Consider the following 22,752-nt stretch of genomic DNA (forward strand, 5'->3'; position numbering starts at 1 on the left):
AGGCATCAGAGCCCATTGCAGTCCTTGAGAAAGAGACCGCTCCTTGTCTCCAGCTGGGGGATTTTCCACTAACCATGATCTTTTCCACTCTTAGCCCAACTTTGCTCTTTGGAGGACTTTATTGCTCTCGTATCATAGACTTAGGCCTGACCTACTCTAGCTGATTTTTTTTTTTTTCTTTTTTTATGCCATGGTTTATGGCTCCCCAGGAAGGGCTTAATTAAATTGAGGGAGGAGAGGTCCAGGATTTTACCCTGACCCACCAGAGTCCCACACAGTTGTAGATCTAGAAGGACATAAGTGATTACTGCCTGGTCAACTGGGGCAACTCCAGATTTCTTAATTCTAATGGCTCAGTTAATTTCTTGGAAAGAACTTCTGATTCTATAGAACAGAGGTTGCCTATGGACCAAATCTGGCCCACTGCCCGTTTTTGTAAATAAAGTTTTATTGGCACACAGCCACATACATTGGAATTGCTCTCATGCTACAATGGCAGGGTTGAGTGGTTGCGGCAGAGACCTCATGGCCTGCAGAGACTGAAGTATTCACCATCGGGCCGTTTAAAGAAGAGATACACCAACCCCAGCTATAGATTATGCCGTCCCACAGAGGTCCCCGTTATGATAGCAGAGTTCTACACCTGCACTGTCCAGTATGGGAGCCATATGTAGCCAGGAGACTGGAAACGTGACTAGTAGAACCAAGGAGCTGAATTTGAAATTTTATTTTGAGTAACGTAAAATGCCACACATAGCTAATAGTGGTTGAATCGGACAGTGAAGCTATAGAGATGGTTACATCCTGAAAAGATTACCTAGAGATCCGCTTCCCAGCTGATGTCCAAAATTAGATTTTGTGGTCATCTGTTTGGGTGAAGTCAGTGTGGCGGGAGTGGTATGAGCCAGCTGATGTTCAGGGCCCCTCCCAACTGTGCGCTTATGATGTGAAGACTGGACATGTCTCAAGGTACAGAGAGCGCTTTGGACAACGGTTGAGCCTAGATGGGTGAGAAAGAACATGGGCCCCAGGGAGGCCATTTCAGGGTTGGTAAAACTGCTCTGTGCTCCCTTCTCAGCCACATCCATCCTCAAGCGGCAGAAGCAGCTGCGGAGGAAGAATGTCCGCTTTGACCAGGTGACCGTATACTACTTCGCCCGGCGCCAGGGCTTCACCAGCGTGCCCAGCCAGGGTGGGAGCTCGCTGGGCATGGCCCAGCGCCACAACTCCGTACGCAGCTACACACTCTGTGAGTTTGCTCAGGAGCAGGAGGTGAACCATCGGGAGATTCTCCGTGAACACCTGAAGGAAGAGAAACTCCACGCCAAGAAGATGAAGGTTCCTAAGGGGTCTGGGGTCTGGGTACACCCGTGCGCCAAGATAAAGTGGGGAACCATCTAGATTATTTATATTTCTTCTGGATTATTTATTTCTTCCTTGTAATTTGATTGTTGCCCTTGGCATGTTGAGATTCCGGATCTTTCTAGTGAGAAGTCTCAGGTCTGGAATCAAAGCTCAGTCTGAAACCCCATTCTTTTTTGTCTCTGGTGGGGAGTCTACGCAGGAGAGCAAAGTGGCTTCCCTAGAATTCCCTAGCCTCGCCCCTTCAGCAAATTTTTTTTAAGTTTAAGATGCGAATACCTGAAAACATTCAAGTCTGTCGCCCTTGGAACCTGAGGAAGCATGAGGTTTCAGTTTCTTGTTAAATGACTGTCTATTGTCCCAATGCACAGAACAGGTTTTCTCAGGCGCCTGGGGGGCTTAGGGGGTGAAGCGTCTGCCTGTGGCTCAGGTCGGGAGCAAGCCCCGTGTTGAGCTCCCTGCTTAGTGGGGAGCCTGCTCTCCCTCTTCCTCTGCTCGTTCTCTCTCACTAGCTCGCTCGCTCAGTCTCTCTAAATGAATAAAATCTTTAAAACAAACCAACAGGTTCTCTCTGCTAGACCCTGCACGTGTAGCCCCCCCATCTGTAACCCCCGTCACCTCTAGGTGATGGTCTTTGAGGTGTAAACCACAGCATCGCCAAATAGCTGTTTCAGTTTGTCTGGTTCTAGGCCTGCCATCTGATGATCTGATGCCACCCCAGCTCCTCAAGTTTAGGAGGCGAGAGTGAGGTTGGAGGATGACCCCTGCCTTACAGGATGGCTCTTTACAGCTACCCGCTTGCTCTCGGCACCACAGGGCACTCCACAGCCGTACTTCGCACCAGGCCACAAAATACCCCCCTACCCCTGCCCCCCCCCCCCCCCGCCGAGTTCCTGGCTCCAGGTCTGGAGACACTGCCGTAGGTCTAGCCAAGTTTCTTGTGGGCCCCAAACACATGACCCATATTAAAACAGGTGGCTGCATTATTTGCAGGGTGGCAGATAGACCCGAACGAGCCACCTCAAAACGTGGTGTGGTTGGAGAACCCACAGCAGAGGACGTGAGCTAACGACATCTCATTCCTTTCTCCTTTTGACAGCGCGCTCCCCTTCCCGCAGCCTACTCCCGGAGCCTCACACCTGTTTTTCTAACTGGAATGACACCGAGGCGTCCCGTTTCTTGTGTCTGAGGAATTCCATCACTGACCCTGTCACCTTCCAGCTGCTATAGCAACGGCCCGGGAAATAAACACTGTTCTCATCATTTGCAGTGAAGGCTTTCTTCCCTTTCCCTAAAGAAACCTCTCTCCTAGATCTGATAGAGGGATAGCCTGTCACAGCACGACTCCCTCCTGTTCTGTGCTCCCCCACCCCCCCGCCCCGGGAGCAGGTCTAGGGACAAAGCTAAGCGAACCCAAGGCCGACATAGGATTCCTACCTAGTAGCCGATTTAGCCCTGGTGGCAACTAATAGATCCTTCTGTGTCGAGAGAAGACACTTACTTTGCCCTCTCCCAGGGCCAGTGTGCTTGCTTTTCTTAGAAATTTTTCCTGACTGCAGTACACTGCAGGGGAGACTTAAAAAATACATCTTTCGCATCTCTGATGTACCATCTAATATTTATTTTCCTTTTCAGGCTGTCACAAAAAGGAAAGAAAAAAACCTCCTGATGCTCTGAGCTTCAATTACCTATCATCTTTCTAATACTTTTTTTTTTTTTAAGATTTTATTTATTCGTGAGAGGCACAGAGAGAGGCAGAGACACAGGCAGAGGGAGAAGCAGGCTCCCTGCGGGGAGCCCGATGTGGGACTCAATCCCAGGACCCAGGATCACACCCTGAGCTGAAGGCGACTCAACCACTGAGCCACCCAGGCGCCCCTCATTATTACTTTTTTCTAATTTGGGCCTTTTATTCATATGGAATTCATTATTATGCGTAGTATGCTTTACTAGTACAGCTTTACTTATTTATTTTTCAAGAGGCCCATCCAGTTATCCCAATATCATCTAATGACCAGAGGACTCTCTTTCTTGGTTTCAAATGCCACCTCTACTGTGTTACATCAAATTCTTATATCTACGTGGGTTTCTTCCTATTGCATCTCTAACCTCTTTCCCTTGAGAGGACAGCAAGAGGGAGGGTGCTAAGGAAGAAGCCATTGCTGGCAAAATAGGAAGGAGGAGGGGCCCCAAGGTCTGCAGAAGGGCCCCTCATCGCGGGTCTGCCTGGTACCGAACTAACAGGCCAGGAGACCCCCAGAAGCATCTCTGTATTTGTCCCCTCTCTCTCCCACCTTCCCACAAGCAAACAGGTGTGGAGCTGATGAGCCCCGCCGTTGCATCATCTCGCTCCCAGGAGCTGTCCCTTTACTACCACTAACCTGTGGCTGGGTCTGATGAAATAAGCCAACCCCTCCAGGAGCTTGGCTCTCATCCTGCTGGTAGCTTCCAGAGCTCTGGGAATTACAAAGTCTCATTTTCTTTCCTTGAATTCTCTAGTGAGTTTTCAGAACTCATTCAGCCAGATTGTCTTCAACCTGCCCTTCCACAAAGATTCCTTGCTGGCTCTCTGTCTGTCTTGGCCCAGAGAACCCAGACTTCTGCCTGTGGATAGTACCTCAGTATTTCGCCTGCCACCCTACTCTCCATACAGCATTTTTTCTTTGAAATCAAAAAAGATTAGAAAGGAGAAAGTATATTCTAGGCTGTGGGTTGGCAGTGAGGGCTTTCTTGGATAGCTGTTAATAATTTGCTCATTTTTCTCTCCTCCCAGTGAAGTGAAGCCCTTCTGAAGAGAAGTCTTCACTCTGTGGGGACTCAGGGTCCTTGACAAAGACCTGGTAGCCTGTACTACTGTTCCCCGAATGTGGTTTTGGGTCCTTCGGGGTGCAGATTGAAGGGTGTTTTGCAAGGTTATCTATACATCCAAGGAGCATCCAGCCACTGACAGACCTCCCTGTGTCAGAAGGCAACTTAGCTGACGTTACAGGACACAAGTTTGAGGATGGAGGGTGTATTTGTGGGAAAATGAGGGAAGAGGAGACGTGGGCTTTGAGAAACTTTGGTCTAGAAAGGTGATCCCTCCGGTGTTGACAGGTGTTAGAGCTACGTCGGGCTTCCTGCCTTCCTGCTCTAGATTTATGCTCTTCAACTCTCCAGTATGGTGGCGACTAGCCACACGTGTGGCTTCTTAGACTTAGTTAAAATGAACTAAAATTAAGAAGTTCTCCTTTGCACTAGCCCCATTCACAGTGCTCAGTAGGCACGTGTGCTGCGAGCAGCACGGATATTTCCATCAGTGCAGGAAGTTCAGTTGGACCCTGCTGCTCTGTGAGAAGGTGCCTGCCCGGGGATCCCTGGTAGCTTTAGCACCTGCCTTTGGCCCAGGGCGCGATCCTGCAGTCCCGGGATCGAGTCCCGCATCGGGCTCCCTGCATGGAGCCTGCCTCCCTCTCTCTCTCTATCATAAATAAATAAATAAATCTTTTAAAAAAAAAAAAAAAAAGAAGGTGCCTGCCCATAATACTCGAATACTCAAGGCTAACCTTTCCTTCCCGTCTCCCGGCAGCTGACCAAGAATGGGACAGTGGAGTCGGTGGAGGCCGATGGCCTGACCCTGGATGACGTCTCAGACGAAGACATTGATGTGGAAAATGTGGAGGTGGATGACTACTTCTTTCTGCAGCCCCTGCCCACCAAGCGGCGACGAGCTTTGCTAAGGGCTTCGGGGGTCCACCGCATTGACGCCGAAGAGAAGCAAGAGCTTAGAGCCATCCGCCTGTCGCGGGAAGAGTGTGGTTGTGACTGTCGCCTCTATTGTGACCCAGAAGCCTGTGCCTGTAGTCAGGCTGGGATTAAATGCCAGGTCAGTCCAGGTTGGCCTGGGAGGCGATATCCACGCTAGAGGAGTCCGGGGGGCATGATATGGGTCCTGAACGTGGGAGGCTGCCCGTCATCTACGGGTGGACTCCCATGACGGGCAGCACTGCCTAGTTCCACGACCCTCCCCCACCAAGGAGAAAGCCAAGCATGGCAGGATTCCTAGGCCGTGGAGAGAGCCATTAGCTTTTGCTGTGTCTCACCCTGGAAGTGGTAAGCAGCAGCTGTCAGCAGATGGGGGAAGACGGGTTGGTGAGTTTAACATTAGTAGCTGTTCCTTAAACATGGACTGATGTCATGAGATGAAAGGAAGCAGAGAGATGAGGTAGGCCTCCGGATTTTGTCTTGCAAACACTCACAGGACCTCTGCTCCAGTTCTGTAAAACCCAAAATAATTGTCAGGTTCCTGTAGTTCAGGATCGGACATGGCTTGGCAGAGCTGGAGTCCAGGGTCTTAAAAGACGGAAGCCGTCATCCGCTCGCTGGTTTGACAAGGGACCGCTTAGAAGGCGCGTCTCCGTTGAAAGCAGCAGTACCATCCCAAAAGATGAAATTTATTTGGAACTTGTCTGCTGAGGATGTGGGTGCTGAGTCCTTGTGGTTGAAGGTTCCCTAATGACCCTCTTCTTTCCTATTTTTAGGTCGGTAATAGCTGTAGCGTATCTGGCCAAGTACTGCTTTTCAGACCAAAGTCCCATAATGAATCAGTTATACTGCCCTGAGAGTAGTCCTAAGAATTGGACTGTTCCTAAGGACTGGAATGGAGAGTTCTAGAAGTTGATATCATAGGAAGACATTGTGACTTATATATATATACATACTTGCTTACGCTTTATTTTTGGTTCCTTTTGGGGGTCCAAAAGGGAGATAAGGAGGTAGAGGAGCTCCTTTCCAGGTGTTCCTGGTCTGTAGTTAATTATCGCAGTACTTGCCCCAGACCTAAACCATCAGGGGAAAATGAAGCAGGTGGTGAAAAGCTGGCCGTTACCACGTTTGAACCGTCAGTAGAGCGCCCCGGCACAACTGAGGCACTTTGCCTTAGTTTCCCTAGAATGTGCTCCTTTAGACCAGCTAGATCTTCTGCTTCCTTTCCCTGTCATCGCAGAAGGCAGTCCGTAGGCTTAGGCCCCAGCCTGTTTTCTCAGTAAACTAGATAAATTCTGGGAAAGTCTCTGAGGCACAAAAATGTCTTAAAGGGATGCCTGGGTGGCTCAGCGGTTTGCCTGCCTTTGACCCAGGGCGTGATCCTGGAGACCCAGGATCGAGTCCCACGTCGGGCTCCCTGCATGGAGCCTGCTTCTCCCTCTGCCTGTGTCTCTGCCCCTCTCTCTCTCTCTCTCTCTCTCTCTCTATCATGAATAAATAAATAAAATATTTGAAAAAATGTCTTCTACTCTGAGAACTGTCAGCTTTCAGAGCAGCGTCTCTGGACTTTCTAACTGGAAAGGCCCTTTGATGTGATTTTTAGCTACATTTTGTCTGGAAGAGGAAACAAAGCCCTGGAGAGATAAAGGACCTTCTTCTTTTCTCTCTTTTTTAAAAGATTGTCTTTATTAGAGAGCGAGCACAGGCAGGGGGAGAGGCAGAGGGGGAGGGAGCGGGACAAGAAGACCCTGCGGAGTGCAGAGCCCGATGCAGGGCTGGATTCCACGACCCTGAGATCATGGCCTGAGCCTAAACCGAGTTGGATGCTTAACTGACTGGGCGCCCCAGGTTGCCCGGGAGGTAAGGGACCTTCTAGAGGGCACACCGCTCATTAAAGGCTGTGTTGCAACTGAAACGCAGGCGGTCTGATGGCTAGTGCCCCGTGCTGTTAGGCCGCGCTGCAGGTTAGTTTGTTCCTGGCTGTTCCTGTTGTGAGACCTCGAATCCCCAGCCACTGCCTCCCGTCCCCGTCCCCATCCCCGTCCCCGGTACTAAATCTGTGGGTCTCCTCCTCCTCCCTCAACCTTCTTGTCCTCTCCTCAGGTGGATCGCATGTCCTTCCCATGTGGCTGTTCCCGGGATGGCTGTGGGAACATGGCTGGGCGCATTGAATTTAATCCAATCCGGGTCCGGACTCATTACCTCCACACCATCATGAAGCTGGAGCTGGAGAGCAAGCGGCAGGTGAGCCGCCCGCCAGCCCCAGACGAGGAGCCGTCGCCCGCCGCCGGCTGCAGCCTGACCGGGGCGCAGGGCTCCGAGACGCAGGACTTCCAGGAGTTCATTGCCGAGAACGAGACCGCGGTGATGCACCTGCAGAGCGCCGAGGAGCTGGAGCGGCTCAAGGCGGAGGAGGATTCCAGTGGCTCCAGCGCCAGCCTGGACTCCAGCATCGAGAGCCTGGGCGTGTGCATCCTGGAGGAGCCCCTGGCCGTGCCCGAAGAGCTGTGCCCGGGCCTCGCAGCCCCCATCCTCATCCAGGCCCAGCTGCCCCCGGGCTCCTCCGTCCTGTGTTTTGCCGAGAACTCCGACCACGCGGCCGCCTCGGCGGCGAACAGCCCCTCCTACTTGAACAGTGGGCCCCTGGTCTACTATCAGGTGGAGCAGAGGCCGGTCCTGGGGGTGAAGGGAGAGCCCGGCACGGAAGAGGTCCCGCCCTCTTTCCCCAAGGAGAAGGATCTGAGTGTCTTCTCTCTCCCGGTTACCTCACTGGTGGCTTGCGGCCCCACAGACCCCGCTGCCCTGTGTAAATCAGAAGTGGGGAACGCGTCCACCCTAGAAGCGCTAGTGCCCGAAGATTGTGACCCCGAGGAGCCTGAGAGTGAAGACCTCCGCCCCTCCTGGCCCCCCTCGGGCCTCCCCTTCCGCACGGACCATGAAGAGGGCTGTGTGGTGGAGAAGACCTCACAGCAGAGCGAGGACAGGCCCCCTGAAGAGTCTTCCCTAGAACTCCCTCTGGCAGTGTGACCCAGGGATGGCGGTCCTGCCTCGTACCCATTCTCTATTTATTCCCTTATTTTATCTAACACCATTTCAAAACAAAACTGTAGAAGCAGCTGCTACTCCCATGTTATTTTATTGGGGTCTTTGGGGGATGGGTGGGAAAGAATTGTTTGTAAAAGTATTTTTTAAAGGGTAAACAGAACCAAGGAGACCGGTCCCGGCTTGATCTGGGGGAGAGTCTCGGGGCAGAGGAGGCTGCATGGTGCCGAATACTGAGCTTTTCGGGGCCACTGGAACGAAGAATGAGGATCTCACAGGAGAAGCCGGGTAATTCAAGCAGCTAATCTTCATGTAGGGACCAGAACACAGTAATCTGAACAGCATGGAAAAGCCCCTTCTCTCCTGAGCTCCAGGTGGGGAACAAGCTCGTGTCCCCCCTCAGTCACTCTGACAGCCCACCTTGGTGTATCATAGTCCGCTGGAGAATCACCTGGTCAGGTCTAGAGAGGAGTGGATGGAAGGGTCTCTGCTTCTGAAGAAAACCTCCGGGATTTATCAAAATTTAACCTGCCTTCCCTGGCCCCCCCGTTTGGTAAATAAGTTAATATTTGACATGTTTCGTGTTCTCTGACCTGTTCCCCACACTGGGGAGTCCTGGTCTGTAACTTGAATCATTTCTTTCACATGTTCTTAGGTACTAGAGTTAAACTTGTCTATTTGTCTTTTATCCCCCCTTCCTTCCTTTTCCCTTGAAGAAAAAGCTAGATTGGCTGGGGACGTGGCCTAAAGAGCCCGAGTGTTCGGTAGGAGTCCAGCGCTGGCTGTGCCGGGCAGCATTAGGCTGGGGCTCCCGGCCCACGGGAGGCACATCTGGAGCGTTAACTACGTCCGGGAGAGGCAGCAGGAACAGGCTGCTGTCTGGGAAGAAGACTCTATTTGTGCCACGCTTGCTTTTTCACCCAGGTTTTCCCCCCACTCTGGGAGGTTTGAGCTTTAAAGGAATATAGGATGTGGCAACCCAAAGTCACCAACTAGTTTTTGTTCTTATTTCTTCTGTTTCTGCCCTTGTGGTCCTTGGATATACAGGGTTAGAGTCCTTATACTATTCCTCTTCCTCCCTCCCCGTAGCCCCAGAACTGCCAAGGTTTATTGGATCCCTCCGTCTTGATACATGAAAATTGGAAGCCAAACTTAAATACAGCTCCCAGCTTCCCAAGAACTCAAGTTCTGACTATAACCTTTGCGATCTATAAAGCGGGACTCAAATTCACTTCTTACCTCTGTGGGGGGGACACAGTGTCTGCTCCTTTTATGTCCGGCCTATACTCCAGGATGTGCTCCGCTGAACACCACGGAGTTCTTTTTATTACCAGTTATCTCTGCCTCCGTTTTAAAACGGAGACAGTGGGGAGCAAAACACACTTCTCTAGCATCCTTTACGTCATGCTTCAATTTTATTATGGTTTATGAACCAGGAAAGAACAAGTGAACCCCTTTTGGGTTTTGGTGGGGAGAGACCTCTTCCCACTTACCTTCCTCACGGAGCCTTTTCCCATACGACGTTCAAGCACCCTTTATGTGTGTCACAGCAGCATTTCGCCTATCACGTTTCTAAACTGAGCCTGCGAGGCCTTGTACTTAAACAGACACATCCTTTAGCCCAGTCTGCTTCTCCTGTTCATTCCCAGTTGTGCTTGGTTTTACAGTGGAGGGGAGTTCTTAAGTACAGGACCTTGTCTCCCCCCATCCTTTAGCCTCACCAAGCAGAGTCTTAGGTACCTGAGATCTAGCGCTCTCCTAAGCGCAGCCCCACTTTCCCACCTTCCGCAGCCCCGACTACAAGACTGAAGCTTCCCTGCAAACTCGGCTCTGGAGAAGACTCTTGCGGAGTCTGTTGGAAGGGGAGGGTGGGCTCTACACATTCCCTCCTTAGGGAGGCTCCAGCCTCACCTAGGAAGCGGATTCCAGCTGCTCCAGAAGAGACACTAGCCTTTGGGATCAACCCAAGAATCTGAATCTGTTAAACTGATTGCCAACCCCCAAGATAATTGGTTTTTCTGAAAAGCTAGTTTCTTCACTTGATCTTAGCCAAAAGGCCAAGAAGCGGTATTTGAAAAACTAGTTTCTTAACCCAAGTCCATCCCTCCATTAACAATTCCGACTCCCGCCGATCCCATTTTTAAATGCTGAATATTAACATCGAACATTAACCGTCTTGTCAAGCAAAGGGCCTTTTCTACGACCTAGTCCATCTCGTTTCTGGTGCTACCTGAGCTGGACGGGCTTCTAGCTCACGGTTGCTAGAAAAGCTAAGCCTCGGCCTCTGATCGCAGGAGCAGACAGCTTCGGCCCTGCTCCATCTAGGCCTCGACAAAAGAAATTTATTACTGCAACTCATTCTTTCCAGTTTCCTTTCTCACATACTGTATACAGGTAGTATTTTCAATGTGAATCCAAAGCTTGTCTGGTTCTCTGAAAAAGTTTTTTTTTTTTTTTTTTTTTTTTTGCCTTTTAGGTCCTTTACATTGTGATAATGCTGTATTTAAAGAGAATATTTAAATGTAATATTAAAGAAATATTCAAAAGACCAGTGTGTTATTTTTTATCTTGGCAGGCTGGTTACTTGTTAGAGAAAGGGTGTTTCTCTAGAGTCCTATATAAATCTAATTAGGTCAGTTCGAGATTAATGTTAACATCATGGTGGGGAAAATAGAGCATTCTCTTTGGAGCATCAAGAGCTTGACTTGCAGCATCTGCCCTTATGTGCCTCTTCAGCTGAAGCAGGCCTTGGTCCTGCCCTGTTGGAGCTTTTCCCTTCCTGTAGGCCCTCCACTGGGGGCTCACTTGCTAATTCCAGAGCCTCTGTTCCCTGTTACCATCTTAAAACACAGCAAAGAGCATCAGTGTCAAATCAGTTCCCTCCGAACTTCCATCCCAACAGAAGCTTCTATTCCAACCAACTACCTCCCCATTAGTTAGGTTTTATGTCAGTCTTGTCAGAGGAGCTTCAGCAAAATAATTAGATGCATAAGTCATTTCCAGCAACCAGTTTCAGGCAGTCTTTACTTTGGCTTTAAAACAGTGCTTCATGCATTTACAATAAGTTACTACAAGCCACTGATGTACACAGACAAAAGCTAAACCCAACTTACTCACAATGCAGGCCTCTCCTGGTCCCCCCGCGGGGCAGTCACTACTACCTTAGAGATTTAATCCATGGCCCAAAGATGGTGGCCACTGTCCATCACAGCTGGACCGCTGTAGCACAGTGGAGGTAGCAGAGTTCAAGATCCTCAGGGGCTGCAGCACAGCCCAGAAATTAAGACAAGGGGTTGGGGGGGCAGGGTGGGCATGAAGGCTATAAATAAGGGAAAGGTCAAGAAACACTTGTATTTCCTTCTATCTTTTCCACTAGAATGTTCCCGTACATGAATATTTGCTTAAAAAAAAAAAAAAAAAAAAAGATGTTCAAGGATTTGGAAAGGAAAGGGAGTGGTTAACCCAGTGAAGGGACCAAAAAAAAGCCAATTTTTGGTCATAACAAAAAGTTTTGAGGGCAGCACTGAGGTACACCCATAGATGTCAATGCTCCAATTTAAACAGTGCTGTTCCCCTCACCAGCCAGAAACTACCAAAAACAACTGTAATGAGTGTGGCCGTGGGTAAGTCCTAGGCCAAATGAGGATTTCCACCTGGGGCAAAAGCTCACTTCTAGGATCTGGACTTCAAACATCACAATTAAAGCCCAGTACAGAGGCAGCTCCGGCTGATTCTGAGGAAGTTGGGAAGAGACCTCACATGGGCCCCCTCTGGAGAGAGGATTTGTTTTAGTTCCAGCTCCAACATGGGTACCACGCTACGAAGCCTGTGGCACCTGCTCCTCTGCCTCCCGCACACCTAAGAGTGCACACACACTCTGCTGCCCAGTGCTGTTTGGTACCACGCTGCTGTGACTATGTGGCTGCAGGTCAATGCCATCCACTCCGCGTTCGCTCAGCGCCTTGTCCCAATGTAGTTGACGGAAAGCAGGACCACGTTGTGCAGCAAGAGGGACAGCTCAGCTTCTGTAAACACCATCAGCGTTAATGGTTTGGCCAGGAACACTGAGCTTTCTAACTGCCTTGGGGCTTGATACTGGAGGCAGGAAGCCAAGTGCAAACGTGGGACACCAGGGGCTACTGTTCTCAATGCTCCCTGCTTCACTCCAGTCCCCGCATGTACACCTTCCTTTCCTTCCACCAGATAATCCTTTCTACTCACCCTCACTTCTTGACTCTTATGTGGTGGCAGTAGAAAATTCAGAGATGGTAACGATGATACCCAACACCACAGTCACCCCTGGGATTCTTCTGGTAGGAGCGGGTGCTCTGGAAACATTTCTGGACTCCAAGGAGATTAGTGGGCCTGCCCTGGTATTCACAGGCTTAGAAAAACATCAAGGCCTAGCTGAAGGATCCAACAAGAGACCCACAGGCCTAATACGCAGCCTCAGGTACTTTTTATTTAACCAACTGAGTGTTTTTGTTCTGAATTTGAATGCCTTTAGGCTAATGCATCTCAGTAGGGATCATTCTGTTCTCCTGTCCCCTACTGGACATCTGGCAATGTTTGGGGACGTTTCTGGTTGTCAGAACTGGTGTAGAAGGGCAGCCCCAGTGGCGCAGCGGTTTAGCGCCGCCTGCAGCCCAGGGTGTGTCCTGGGGACCCAGTATCAAGTCCCATATCAGGCTCCTTGCAGGGAGCCTGCTTCTCCCTCTGCCTGTGTCTCTGCCTCTCTGTCTCATGAATAAATAAATAAAATCTTAAAAAAAAAAAAAAAGAACTGGTGTGGAAGATGCTGCTGGCATCTAGTGGGTAGAGACCAGGGATACTGCTAGATACCCTCTAAGGCACAGGACATTAGCATCAATAGTGCCGAGGCTGAGAAACTGCTTCAGACGGGCATGTGTGCAGTCTTGGGCTCCCACAGTCCCCACTACTCCCTCATGTCTTGCAGAGTCTACTTCATTACCTGCTTAGCCCCTGTAGGCAAGAGTTTATGCCCTTTCAATTAGAGATGTCTATTAAATGAGGGTTTTACTAAATTTTTTTAAATGTTTTATTAAATGAGGGTTTATTAATAATCTACTCCAAAATAATCTTAGAATAAAATACAATTCTGTGGATTTTAATGGCATAACCATAGGGATGTGTCTTACCTTTCAGGCTGCAGGAAATCTGTAGCCACTCTCCCAGCCACGTTCGACACTTCTCTTCAGCAATATGGGTAGAATTCAGGCCACGAAGATAACAAGCCTGTATCACGCAGAAGAGAAACAGTCCTCCACAGTCACATAGCAAATATGCCCATGAACTGTAAACACACATATAATTCAAAATCTCCTTTAAATAAGTCACAACCCCATGCCCAGAAGGAAGCTTTCTCCATGGCGAGCTGAACTACGAGGGACAGACAAGAGGACGACCAAAGAGGCCTACATCACCTAAAACACAAGGTCTAAAGAAGGGTGTCCTTGGTTTCTCAAGGGCCAAAAGAAAAGAAACATAAATCAAAATTACTATGGGCAATTCCTTTCCATGAGTGAAATTCACTGAGAAAAAAAAATACACGGAAATGAGGTGAAAGAATAGAGGACTGAGGGTTGCTACCGCAGTAAGTTCTTACCGATTTCACTTCCTGGAGAGTCAGCTGGCCAACCCCCAGCTTTGCCAAAGCTTTGTCCAGCTGGTGAATTACAGCCATGTGAGTGTTTAAACGGCGTCTCAACAAGAAAGGAGGCAGATGAGGTGTGAGGAGCATGGCTCGACTCAAGGCTTTCTGTAACACAACAGCACAGGAGGGCAAAGTCAACAGTTATTACCACATGCAAAACCTGAGGCAAGGTGAGGCTGCGGAACACAGAAAGCCTCAAAGTGCTCACCATTTGCAAAGCATGGAGTTGGTTCATGCCCAGAGGATGGTTAGAGAAACACTGTCTCAGAGCCAGGATATCATGTACTGTTGGGTGGGTACCATGCTGTATCTTGGGAGAGGTGAGAGATTGGTAGAGGTTAGGAAGGTCCTGCCTGGCCCTCTTTCCTAGTTTTAGTGCAAACAGGGTCTGACAAGAGTCACAGTTTGCAGGAAGGGGTAGCTGAAGGAATACCTTGGTGCACAGCTCTGTCATATGCCATCGGAGTCCTGCATCGGAAACGAGAGGGATAACCTTTTCTAAATAACAAAGGATTTCTGGGTGGGACTGCTTCCGGAGAGCATGATAGATATCTAAGAAATCAATCTGTTGCTTTGGGGTCCAGAAATGTTGGATCAGTAGCTGCCTAGGAAACAGGTACCTGAAAGGAGAAGGAATCACAACGTCACTTGCTGAAACAGGCCTCTTTCATTTCAAAGAGCTCCCCGAAAGCATTTGGCAGACATGAATACTGGGAAGAAGAGACGGAGACGTTACTTCCCTAGCCCACTGTTCTTTTCTGTAAATGAGTCTCAGCTCGAGGTTTAAAGATACACTGAAGCACAATTTCAAGCAACGTTACTGAGGTTATGTGAAAGGAAGCAGTAGTGGGATAGCCTCACTTGCAGTGATTAGATAAAGGGACTTCACTCGGACTAAAGCATTTGAAGAACATATCTTGGACAGAGTTGGAAAGAGTTGTAGATAGAGCCGGTCACTGGATGTGATGCTGACAACTTCAAACTACAGCACGATTCCTATGTGTATACAAAATGTTACAGGCAAATTTGTTTTTTTAATTTATTTTTCCGCACGGGTGGTGGTTTCAGAGCACAGCTGCAAATCCCTGACATTCCTTTGATTGAGAAGTGAGGTCTGTGTCCCCTTATTTTTTAAATCTGGGGGACTGATTCAACCAATAAAACAGAGCAGAGTTGAGTCTTTGTGACCTCCGAGGCTAGGTTATAAAAGGCCACGCAGATTCTTATTTGCTAAAACACTCACCACTGGAACCCTGAGCTGCCATGTAAGAAGTCCTATTACTCTGAGGCCACCATATTAAAGAGGCCACATGCAGGCAATCTGATTCAGAGTTCCAGCTTTCCAGCCATCCCTGCTAAGGCACCAGACATAAAAGTGACCTTAGACCATCATCAGCTAACTGCCCCTGAAGGATTTCTGTCAACACCACATGGAAGAGAAAAATCAGTCACCCACCTGAAACCTGCCCAATTTCCTGACCCACAAAACCAGGAAAAGCTGTTAAGCTTCGCACAGTTATTTGCTATACAGCAACAGAGAGCTAAAATAACATGCAACGTCATAGTTTAAAAGCCACCTGGGTGGCTCATTGGTTAAGCATCTGACTCTTGATTTCAGCTCGGGTCATAATCTTAGGGCTGTGGGATCGAGCTGCCTGTTGGGCACTATGCTCAGCGGGGAGTCTGGTTGAGATTCTCTCTCTCTGCCCCTCCCCACTATGCTTGTTTGCTCTTGTTGACTCTCAAAAGAAATAAATTATTTAAAAAAAAAAACAAAACACTGTCATCTTTGGATCCAAAGTAAAGTAATAAAAATTTATTTTATGTTACCAGAATATGCAATGCATTTCTCTCCTTAAAAAAAAAAAATCTCCCAAACTGCTATGCTTCCAGGGAGTGGGTTGTTGCCTCAAGGGATGATGGAAAAGATCATAATCTTATTTCATATCATATAGGGGCAGCTAAGAGACAAGAAAAGTCTAAGCTACCTATACCTACAGCTGATCCAGTAATCCAAGTGTTACTGAGTGGCTAATTAGAAGATTGGAGCAGTTAGTGCAATAATCTCTGCCTACTTCTGAAATGGAAAGTTCTTAAAATAATTTTTAATTAAAAAAAAAATCTTTGTTTCTTCAATATGCTGGGAAGATAGAAGTCTGTACTCACATTAGCAAGAAGACCAGGTAGTTGGCAAAGGGTGGAATGGAAATAATACCTAGGAAAAGACACTTGGTGACGTCTCGACGGAACTAAGCAGAAATAAACACAGATGCAGTTTTAACCCAGGTAAGTTCTTAATACAGTGAACAATCCCTCCCCCACACTGTGCAGTTAACTCCTACTGCAGCCCAGAGAAGGATCAAGGTTATTTCTATCTACCTCTACTTGGTAAGTTCCTTGAGAACAGAAGCCCTGATTTGTTCATTTTTGTATCCCAAATAATGCCTAGTACAGGGCCTGACATTATACCAAATCCCTCAACACATTTTTCCTGATGTGACGAATGGGTCCTAGGTCCTCAGTTTCAGCTTTAAAACTACTCATCAAGTCACCACCAAATACTACTTCCCCGCTGCCTTTTCAATCCCTGCAGATTTTTACATATTCGGAAACGAACTACATTTTAGTATTTACGACTTCTATTCATCAAGTATGCCAGTATGCTCTTTATGGAGCTCTGTTACAGAGGGCTACAACTCTGAATAAAACCAATTCTGACTGGGCAGCCGGGGTGGCTCAGCGGTTTAGTGCCACCTTCAGTCAAGGGTGTGATCCTGGAGACCCGGGATGGAGTCCCGCATCCGGCTCCCTGCATGGAGCCCGCTTCTCCCTCTGCCTCTGTCTCTGCCTCTCTCTCTCTCTGTGTCTCATGAATAAATAAATAAAATCTTAAAAAAAAAAATTCTGACAAATAACCTGATGCTCTCCTTTAGATGAATACTTTGATCTCACAGCAGAGGGGAGAAGGCTGATCAGTGGTGAACAAGATAGAAAACCAAACCAAAACAAAACCTTGAGATCTTGGTTAACTTTAATTACCTCACCATGAAATTCTGGGTATCTGCCCCTGGCCCGTACCTGTCTCAAATGCTCCATCTCCCGGTATGGAAGTTGATGAAACTTTATATTGTGCTTCCACATATTTGTCTTTATTCTTCTAGCCTTTTTGGCATCAGCCCAAAACATCTGCAATCCTGCCTCATTAAAGTAGAGGACAGAGTGTGATGTTATCCCAGTTTGAATCTTATCACAGCTTCCCAACTCCATGTTTACTAACAACACACAAACTTGTCCCTCCCCAATACCACTCTGAGTCACAGCTCTAAATGAGGACATTCGAAACTCTTGTGAGGCCAACCTATATCTCTCTTCTCATTCTTTATCCCCCAGCACATCACCTCTCTTCCAGCCAAGTTGGCCTTCTGTGATCTATTTACGGAATGCTCTCCCTCTTCTGGTTCACTGCTCACTCCCACTTTAAAATAAAAATTCAAAAGCTCCATAACCTTGAGAAGTCTTCCTCAATTAACCTTATGTATTCCCCAAACAAGATATTAACTTATCTCCTTTCTAGAACACTTTTAGAAATAGTATTAATTCAACATATTTCTATGATTGCATTTTTCTGTTCATCTGATGATAATTCTTACATTTTGTCTAAGACTTTAGTGTTCAAAAATGCTTTCATATTTATGAATGAAATGACATTATGCCTAGGTTGGCTTCAAAATCATATAGGAGAAGGCAAGTGTATAAATAAAGTAAGATCGGTGGCAACAAGTTGCTAACTGTTGAAGTAAGGTTGAGTACGTGAAAATTCATTGTATTATTCTCTCTACTTTTGTGTATGTTTAAATTTTTCTATAATTAAAAACCAACCAACCAAAATTCTTCTTCCAGACCCTTTTCTTGTTTAATCCTAGTTATAAACCTGGTAGCAGACAAAGCAGCCATTCTATTTCTACTTCAGATTTTGCAAGTCCGTGAAGCTAGGAGCAATCATGATAATTTTCACAGCCGACGATATGGTAGTTTACTGTAATTGCTATTATGATAAAAGTATTATAGTCATAGACACATTTATTGAGCACATACGATGATCGGGCCCTAAGTACTTTATAGATGTATTGGTGTTTTTATTTAACCTTCACAACCACACAGTCAATAGGTAGGTCCTACTATTTTCCATGTTTTACAGATGAGAAAACCAACGGACAGAGAAGTTAAGTAACTAGTCCAATCACATCGTCAGTGACAAGCTGGGATTTGAACCCACGCAGTCTGGCAAGAGAGGACACCTGTCCTCATCATCGCACCGTATTCTAGTAACTAGCACAGCTCTGACCTGAACGAAAACATTCAGAACGTGAGTATATCCACAACACCGTATCTAGGACAGATCTATGGCAAGCATCAGACCACACTTTCTTATGGACCAAGTCAGCTGATAAACCACAGGGCAGGTCTGTGCAGCCATAGATGCCTGGCTTGGTGCACGTCAACGAATCTCTACAACAGTCAGCTGGCGTGTGGCTACGAAAAGTGCAAAAACACCTACATTCCCCCCTGCATGTGGTCAAAGTTGTCTGTCCTAACACTTTTTTTCTAGAAATATTCACCAGAAGTGCTAAACTTCTAAGAATTTAATGCCAAGCTAGAACACCCCAGCTCACACCACGCAGCACGACATGCAAATAATCTTCCTTTTTCTAACACTCCTGCACGTTGCCCGCGAATGGACTCCAGGGATCTCTGTTTGGGGGTTTTTACCTTTCATGAAGATTGTGTACAGGACATAGAAGCGGGGGAAATGACGACCCAAGAAACGATGGTATTTCCCATTAATCACTTTGGTCTTGGCCGCCACGTAAGAGATCAAGCTCTTCACGTCTGCCTTTGGAGAAAGGTGAAGCTTTGAAGACCTACAAGGAAGATCAAAGAGACTATGTGGGAATCGGTCCCCGGAGCCCCCTTGGGAACTAATGTCAAACACCAGGCTCGGAGAACGTGTGCTGAGATCTGAACCTTCCGAAATCCAAGGAAGATCTTGGGCTCAAGGAGAAATAAGCAATCGGCCCGGGAAACATACATATCGGGCCGATGAAAGATCCGGCGGGAAGGGACGTCGGGCGTGGGATGAGGCTGCAGGGGCCGTTTGAACAGCAAGCTAAGGCCCGCGATGGGATCCGGAGGAGTAGCCGTGGAGCCTAAGCCGGAAAAGGGAGGCTGAAGGAGGAGTCCAGGCCACTGGGGAATTCGGACACGGGCCACTGACAGCCTTGAGGGCCGGGAAGCCGAAGAATAAAACCCCCGGGGCCAGGGCGTGGGATGCTGACAACTAGAGACCAGCATGCAAACAAGGTTGAGACACTGGAAGGGAGGGCCTGTATGTCGGAAACGCTCTCCTTTGTCCCAGGTCCCTCACCGAGGGGCCCCCCAGGCCAGGCCACAGCGAACAAGTTGCAGCTTCCGAGGGACATGAAGCCCGGGGGTGGCCGCCGAGCCCCACAGGACAGCCCGAGCCCAGCACACCCTGGAGAGCGCCATCTTCACCGAGAGGGAGGTCGCCCTTACGTCACGCTCGTGCCAGGGCGCATGCGCCCCTCCTGAGTGTTGATTGGTGGGCGTCGGGCGCTCGGCAGGCGAGGAGGCGGTGCTAAGGCGACGTAGCGTGAGAAGGGCCCTGATTGGACGCAGCCGGTGTTTCCTGGTTTAAAGGCGCCGGAAGAGGGCCGTCGCGGAGGCCGCGAGGACGTAGGTCTGTGATCTTGAGGACGGTCTCTCGCCGAGGGCGCTGCCGATGCCCCGCGATTCCCAAGGGCTTCCTAGCGCCGCCCTCGCCGTCTGCCCGTACCCCCGGCTTCGGGGCGTCGACGCGGTGGGTGCCCGGCGGCGCCGTGGCGGGGCCTGGGGCCGCGGCGCCCTCTAGTGGCGGCGGCAGAACTAGGCCGGGAGCCGCGGGAGCCGGTGGAGCCGGGGTCGGAGCGCTTCCTGCTGTCGCCGCTGGTTTCCAGACTGTCCACCTGTCCTTCGAGGATACGCATCTTCCTCCATCACCTTGTGTGGGCTTTTTTTTTTTTTTAATTTTTATTTATTTATTCATGGGGCAGAGACACAGGCAGAGGGAGAAGCAGCCCCATGCAGGGAGCCCGACGTGGGACTCGACCCTGGGTCTCCGGGGTCACGCCCTGGGCCGAAGGCGGCGCTAAACCGCTGCGCCACCCGGGGAGCCATGTATTTGTTTTTTATTTTTTATTTTATTTTATATTTTTTTTAGCGTCTACCGCTTACGCTGTTTTTTTTTTTTTTTCCGCTTACGCTGTTTATACATTTGTTTGGTCCGCTCCCGGAATAAGACTGAAGACAAGCACCTTCCTGCCTTGTTCACTGCTGCACCCTGCCCCTAACACTAGGTGCCATGCCTGGCATGTAGTAGGTGCTCAATAAATTTTTTTTTTTTTTTTTTTTTTTTTTTTTAGGGTCCATGCCCAGGGTCAGGCCCAGTGCAGCGTTTAAACTCTGGGTGGTTCAAGGCATGAGCCCACAGGAGCCTGCATCTGCCTGTGTCTCTGCCTCTCTCTCTGTCTCATGAATAAATAAAACCTTCAAAATAAAAAAATAAAATTAAATTATAAATAAAATAAAAATAAGTAAATAAAGGTAAAATAAATAAAATAAAATAATAAAATAAAATAAAATAAAAAATAAAATAAATAAAATAAAATAATAAAATAAAATAAAACTCACGACTCTGAGATCAAGACCTGAGCTGAGATGGAGAGTCTTGATGCTTAACCAACCCAGCCACCCAGACACCCCTTGGTCCACGGAATTTGTAGTCCCCAGCACAGAATATTTTGATTTTTATTATTATTATTATTTTTATTCATGAGAGAGAGAGAGGCAGAGACACAGGCAGAGGGAGAAGCAGGCTCCACGCAGGGAGCCCGACGCGGGGCTCGATCCCGGGACTCCAGGATTGCGCCCTGGGCCAAAGGCAGGTGCCAAACCGCTGAGCCACCCAGGGATCCCCCAGAATATTTTTATAAATATTCTTGAATGAATTAATTACTGAAGAAGCTGAGGATTCTTAGAAGTGGCGCTTAGCTCCTCTGAGAATATACCATCTTAAGTACCTATGAATATTTACGGTCCACGGAGAGTTGTAAGAAAGCATCCCATTTGGAAAATGGAAACGGGGTCTAGGTTCAGATCTTGGCATTGCCAATTCCTTTCGTGTGTGTGACCTTGGACCTGTCACTTTAGCTCTGAGGTTATTTCCCCTGTAACAGTACTTACATAATTTATAAGAGATGTGCGAAGATCCAAGAAGAAAATGGTCCTGAGAGCTCCGTATAATGTGTAGTGGGTCCAGGAGCTTCATATTAGCCTAGGCGGCTTATGATTGTACCACTTATGAGGTCAGGGAAAATGCTCTGCAACGATGATCTCTACAAGTGTTGCGCAGGTGAGGGGTGTGGGATGGAAAGTCGACTAAAATACGATCTTGTCTTCAGAGACGTTCTTGAGATACAATTAGCTATGCTTAGCAATTGTATCTCAAGAATGTCTCACTCTAAAATTCTAAAACACCCCTAGAAAGAAGGGGACAAGATCAATCCAAGATAGTTTTGTGGAGGAAACGGGAAGGTACAGTGCCAGGAGAGATGGATAGAGGAAAGGCATTTCGTGCAGCAAAACAATATGGCAGGAACACAGGAATTCCTTCTTTCCCTCCTTCCTTCCTCAAATGCACGTTTCTTGTTTAGCGCCTCTCCCTGCACGCCCCCTCACGGCAACATACACACGGTTAAGTCTTGCTGGTTCTGCCTTCTAACCATTTCTTTAGTCATCCAGTTTCCTTCTCTCTTCTGTGCCACCACCCACCTCTGATCTAGAAGACGAGGATCAACTTCCTTACTGGTCTCTCCGTCATCTATAAAATAGAGGCCAAAGGCCTCTTTCCAACCAGTTTTCATTCTATGGCCAGAGAAAGCTTTGAAAATTGCAAATCTAAGCTTGTCACTCCCCTTTATAAAACCTTCCAGGTTTCCTGACTCGGGATAAAGTTCAGACTCCTTAACCCAACCTACAAGGCTTTGCATTATTGACTTCAACCTATCTTCCCAGCCTCATCTCGTATCTCCCAAGTATCTTTTCCCCCGTAGCTTTTTATGCTAAGAAACACTGGCCTTTCAGTTCTACTGTAGGCCAAGCAACCTTATGCTCTGGGCTTTTGCACATGTTGCTCTTTGCTTAAAGTTCTTTCTCTCCTCCTCCTCCTCCTCCTTCTTCCTCTTCTTTTTGAAGATTTTATTTATTTGAGAGAGAGCATGAGTGGGGAGAGGAGCAGAGGGGCAGAGGGAGAGAATCTCAAGCAGACTCTGCACTGAGTGGGGAGCTCAATGTGGAACTTGATCCTAAGACGCCAGGATCATGACCTGAGCCAAAGCCAGATGCTTAACTGGCTGACCCACCTGAGCACCCCTGCTTGGAGTTTCCTCCCTTCCTCCTGGCTTGTTTCAGGTTCCAGCTGAAATGACAATAATAGCTGGCATTTATTAAGCAGGCACCATGTGCCATCATTGTTCTTAATGCTTTATGTGTATTAAGTCATTTAATCTTCAGTGTAAGGGGGTGAGGGGATGGGGTAACTGGGTGAGGGGCATTAAGGAGGACACATGATGTCATGAGCCCTGGGTATTATATAAGACTGATGAATCACTGACCTCTACCTCTGAAACTAACAATATATGTTAATTAATTGAATTTAAATAAAAAAAATTTTTTAAATCCTCAGTACAACTTCATGAGGTAGATAGTATTGTTAGCTCCACTTTATAAATGAGGAAAGTGAGGTTAAGTAACCTACTCAAGATTTGAGTCAGTATTTGAACTCTGATAGACTGGGCACATGAATTACTACTGCA

General features: G+C 48.0%; 2 protein-coding genes across 16 annotated transcripts in view; one reads left to right on the top strand and one right to left on the bottom strand.

Moving 5' to 3' along the window:
- The window catches only part of CSRNP2 (cysteine and serine rich nuclear protein 2), a 16,545-nt gene extending 5,849 nt beyond the window's left edge, over positions 1-10,696 (top strand). For all 3 annotated transcript variants that reach the window (XM_072797883.1, XM_072797881.1, XM_072797882.1), the window contains 3 exons: positions 1,079-1,338; positions 4,931-5,227; positions 7,210-10,696. In XM_072797883.1, the coding sequence (XP_072653984.1) occupies positions 1,079-1,338; positions 4,931-5,227; positions 7,210-8,133 (1,481 nt within the window). In that variant the 3' untranslated portion in view covers positions 8,134-10,696. The remainder of the gene's footprint in view (positions 1-1,078; positions 1,339-4,930; positions 5,228-7,209) is intronic.
- A 445-nt stretch (positions 10,697-11,141) lies between these two features.
- Positions 11,142-19,422, bottom strand: LETMD1 (LETM1 domain containing 1). 13 transcript variants are annotated; one of them, XM_072797900.1, is made up of 10 exons: positions 19,355-19,422; positions 18,593-18,744; positions 16,901-17,016; positions 15,989-16,071; positions 14,256-14,442; positions 14,031-14,132; positions 13,775-13,927; positions 13,308-13,404; positions 12,370-12,532; positions 11,142-12,173 (listed from the first exon to the last, which is right to left on the bottom strand). In XM_072797900.1, the coding sequence occupies exons 2-9, from the start codon at positions 18,597-18,599 to the stop codon at positions 12,408-12,410; spliced, it is 870 nt and encodes a 289-aa protein (XP_072654001.1). In that variant the 5' UTR covers positions 18,600-18,744; positions 19,355-19,422; the 3' UTR covers positions 11,142-12,173; positions 12,370-12,407. The 13 variants fall into 13 exon arrangements, with proteins under 13 accessions (XP_072654001.1, XP_072654003.1, XP_072653993.1 ...); XM_072797902.1 differs by having other exon boundaries at positions 19,248-19,405; XM_072797892.1 differs by lacking the exon at positions 19,355-19,422 and adding an exon at positions 18,912-19,239.
- Between the last annotated feature and the right edge of the window lie 3,330 nt (positions 19,423-22,752).

This window comes from Canis lupus, chromosome 25, assembly GCF_048164855.1.
Source record: "Canis lupus baileyi chromosome 25, mCanLup2.hap1, whole genome shotgun sequence".
Taxonomy (NCBI): Eukaryota; Metazoa; Chordata; class Mammalia; order Carnivora; family Canidae; genus Canis; species Canis lupus.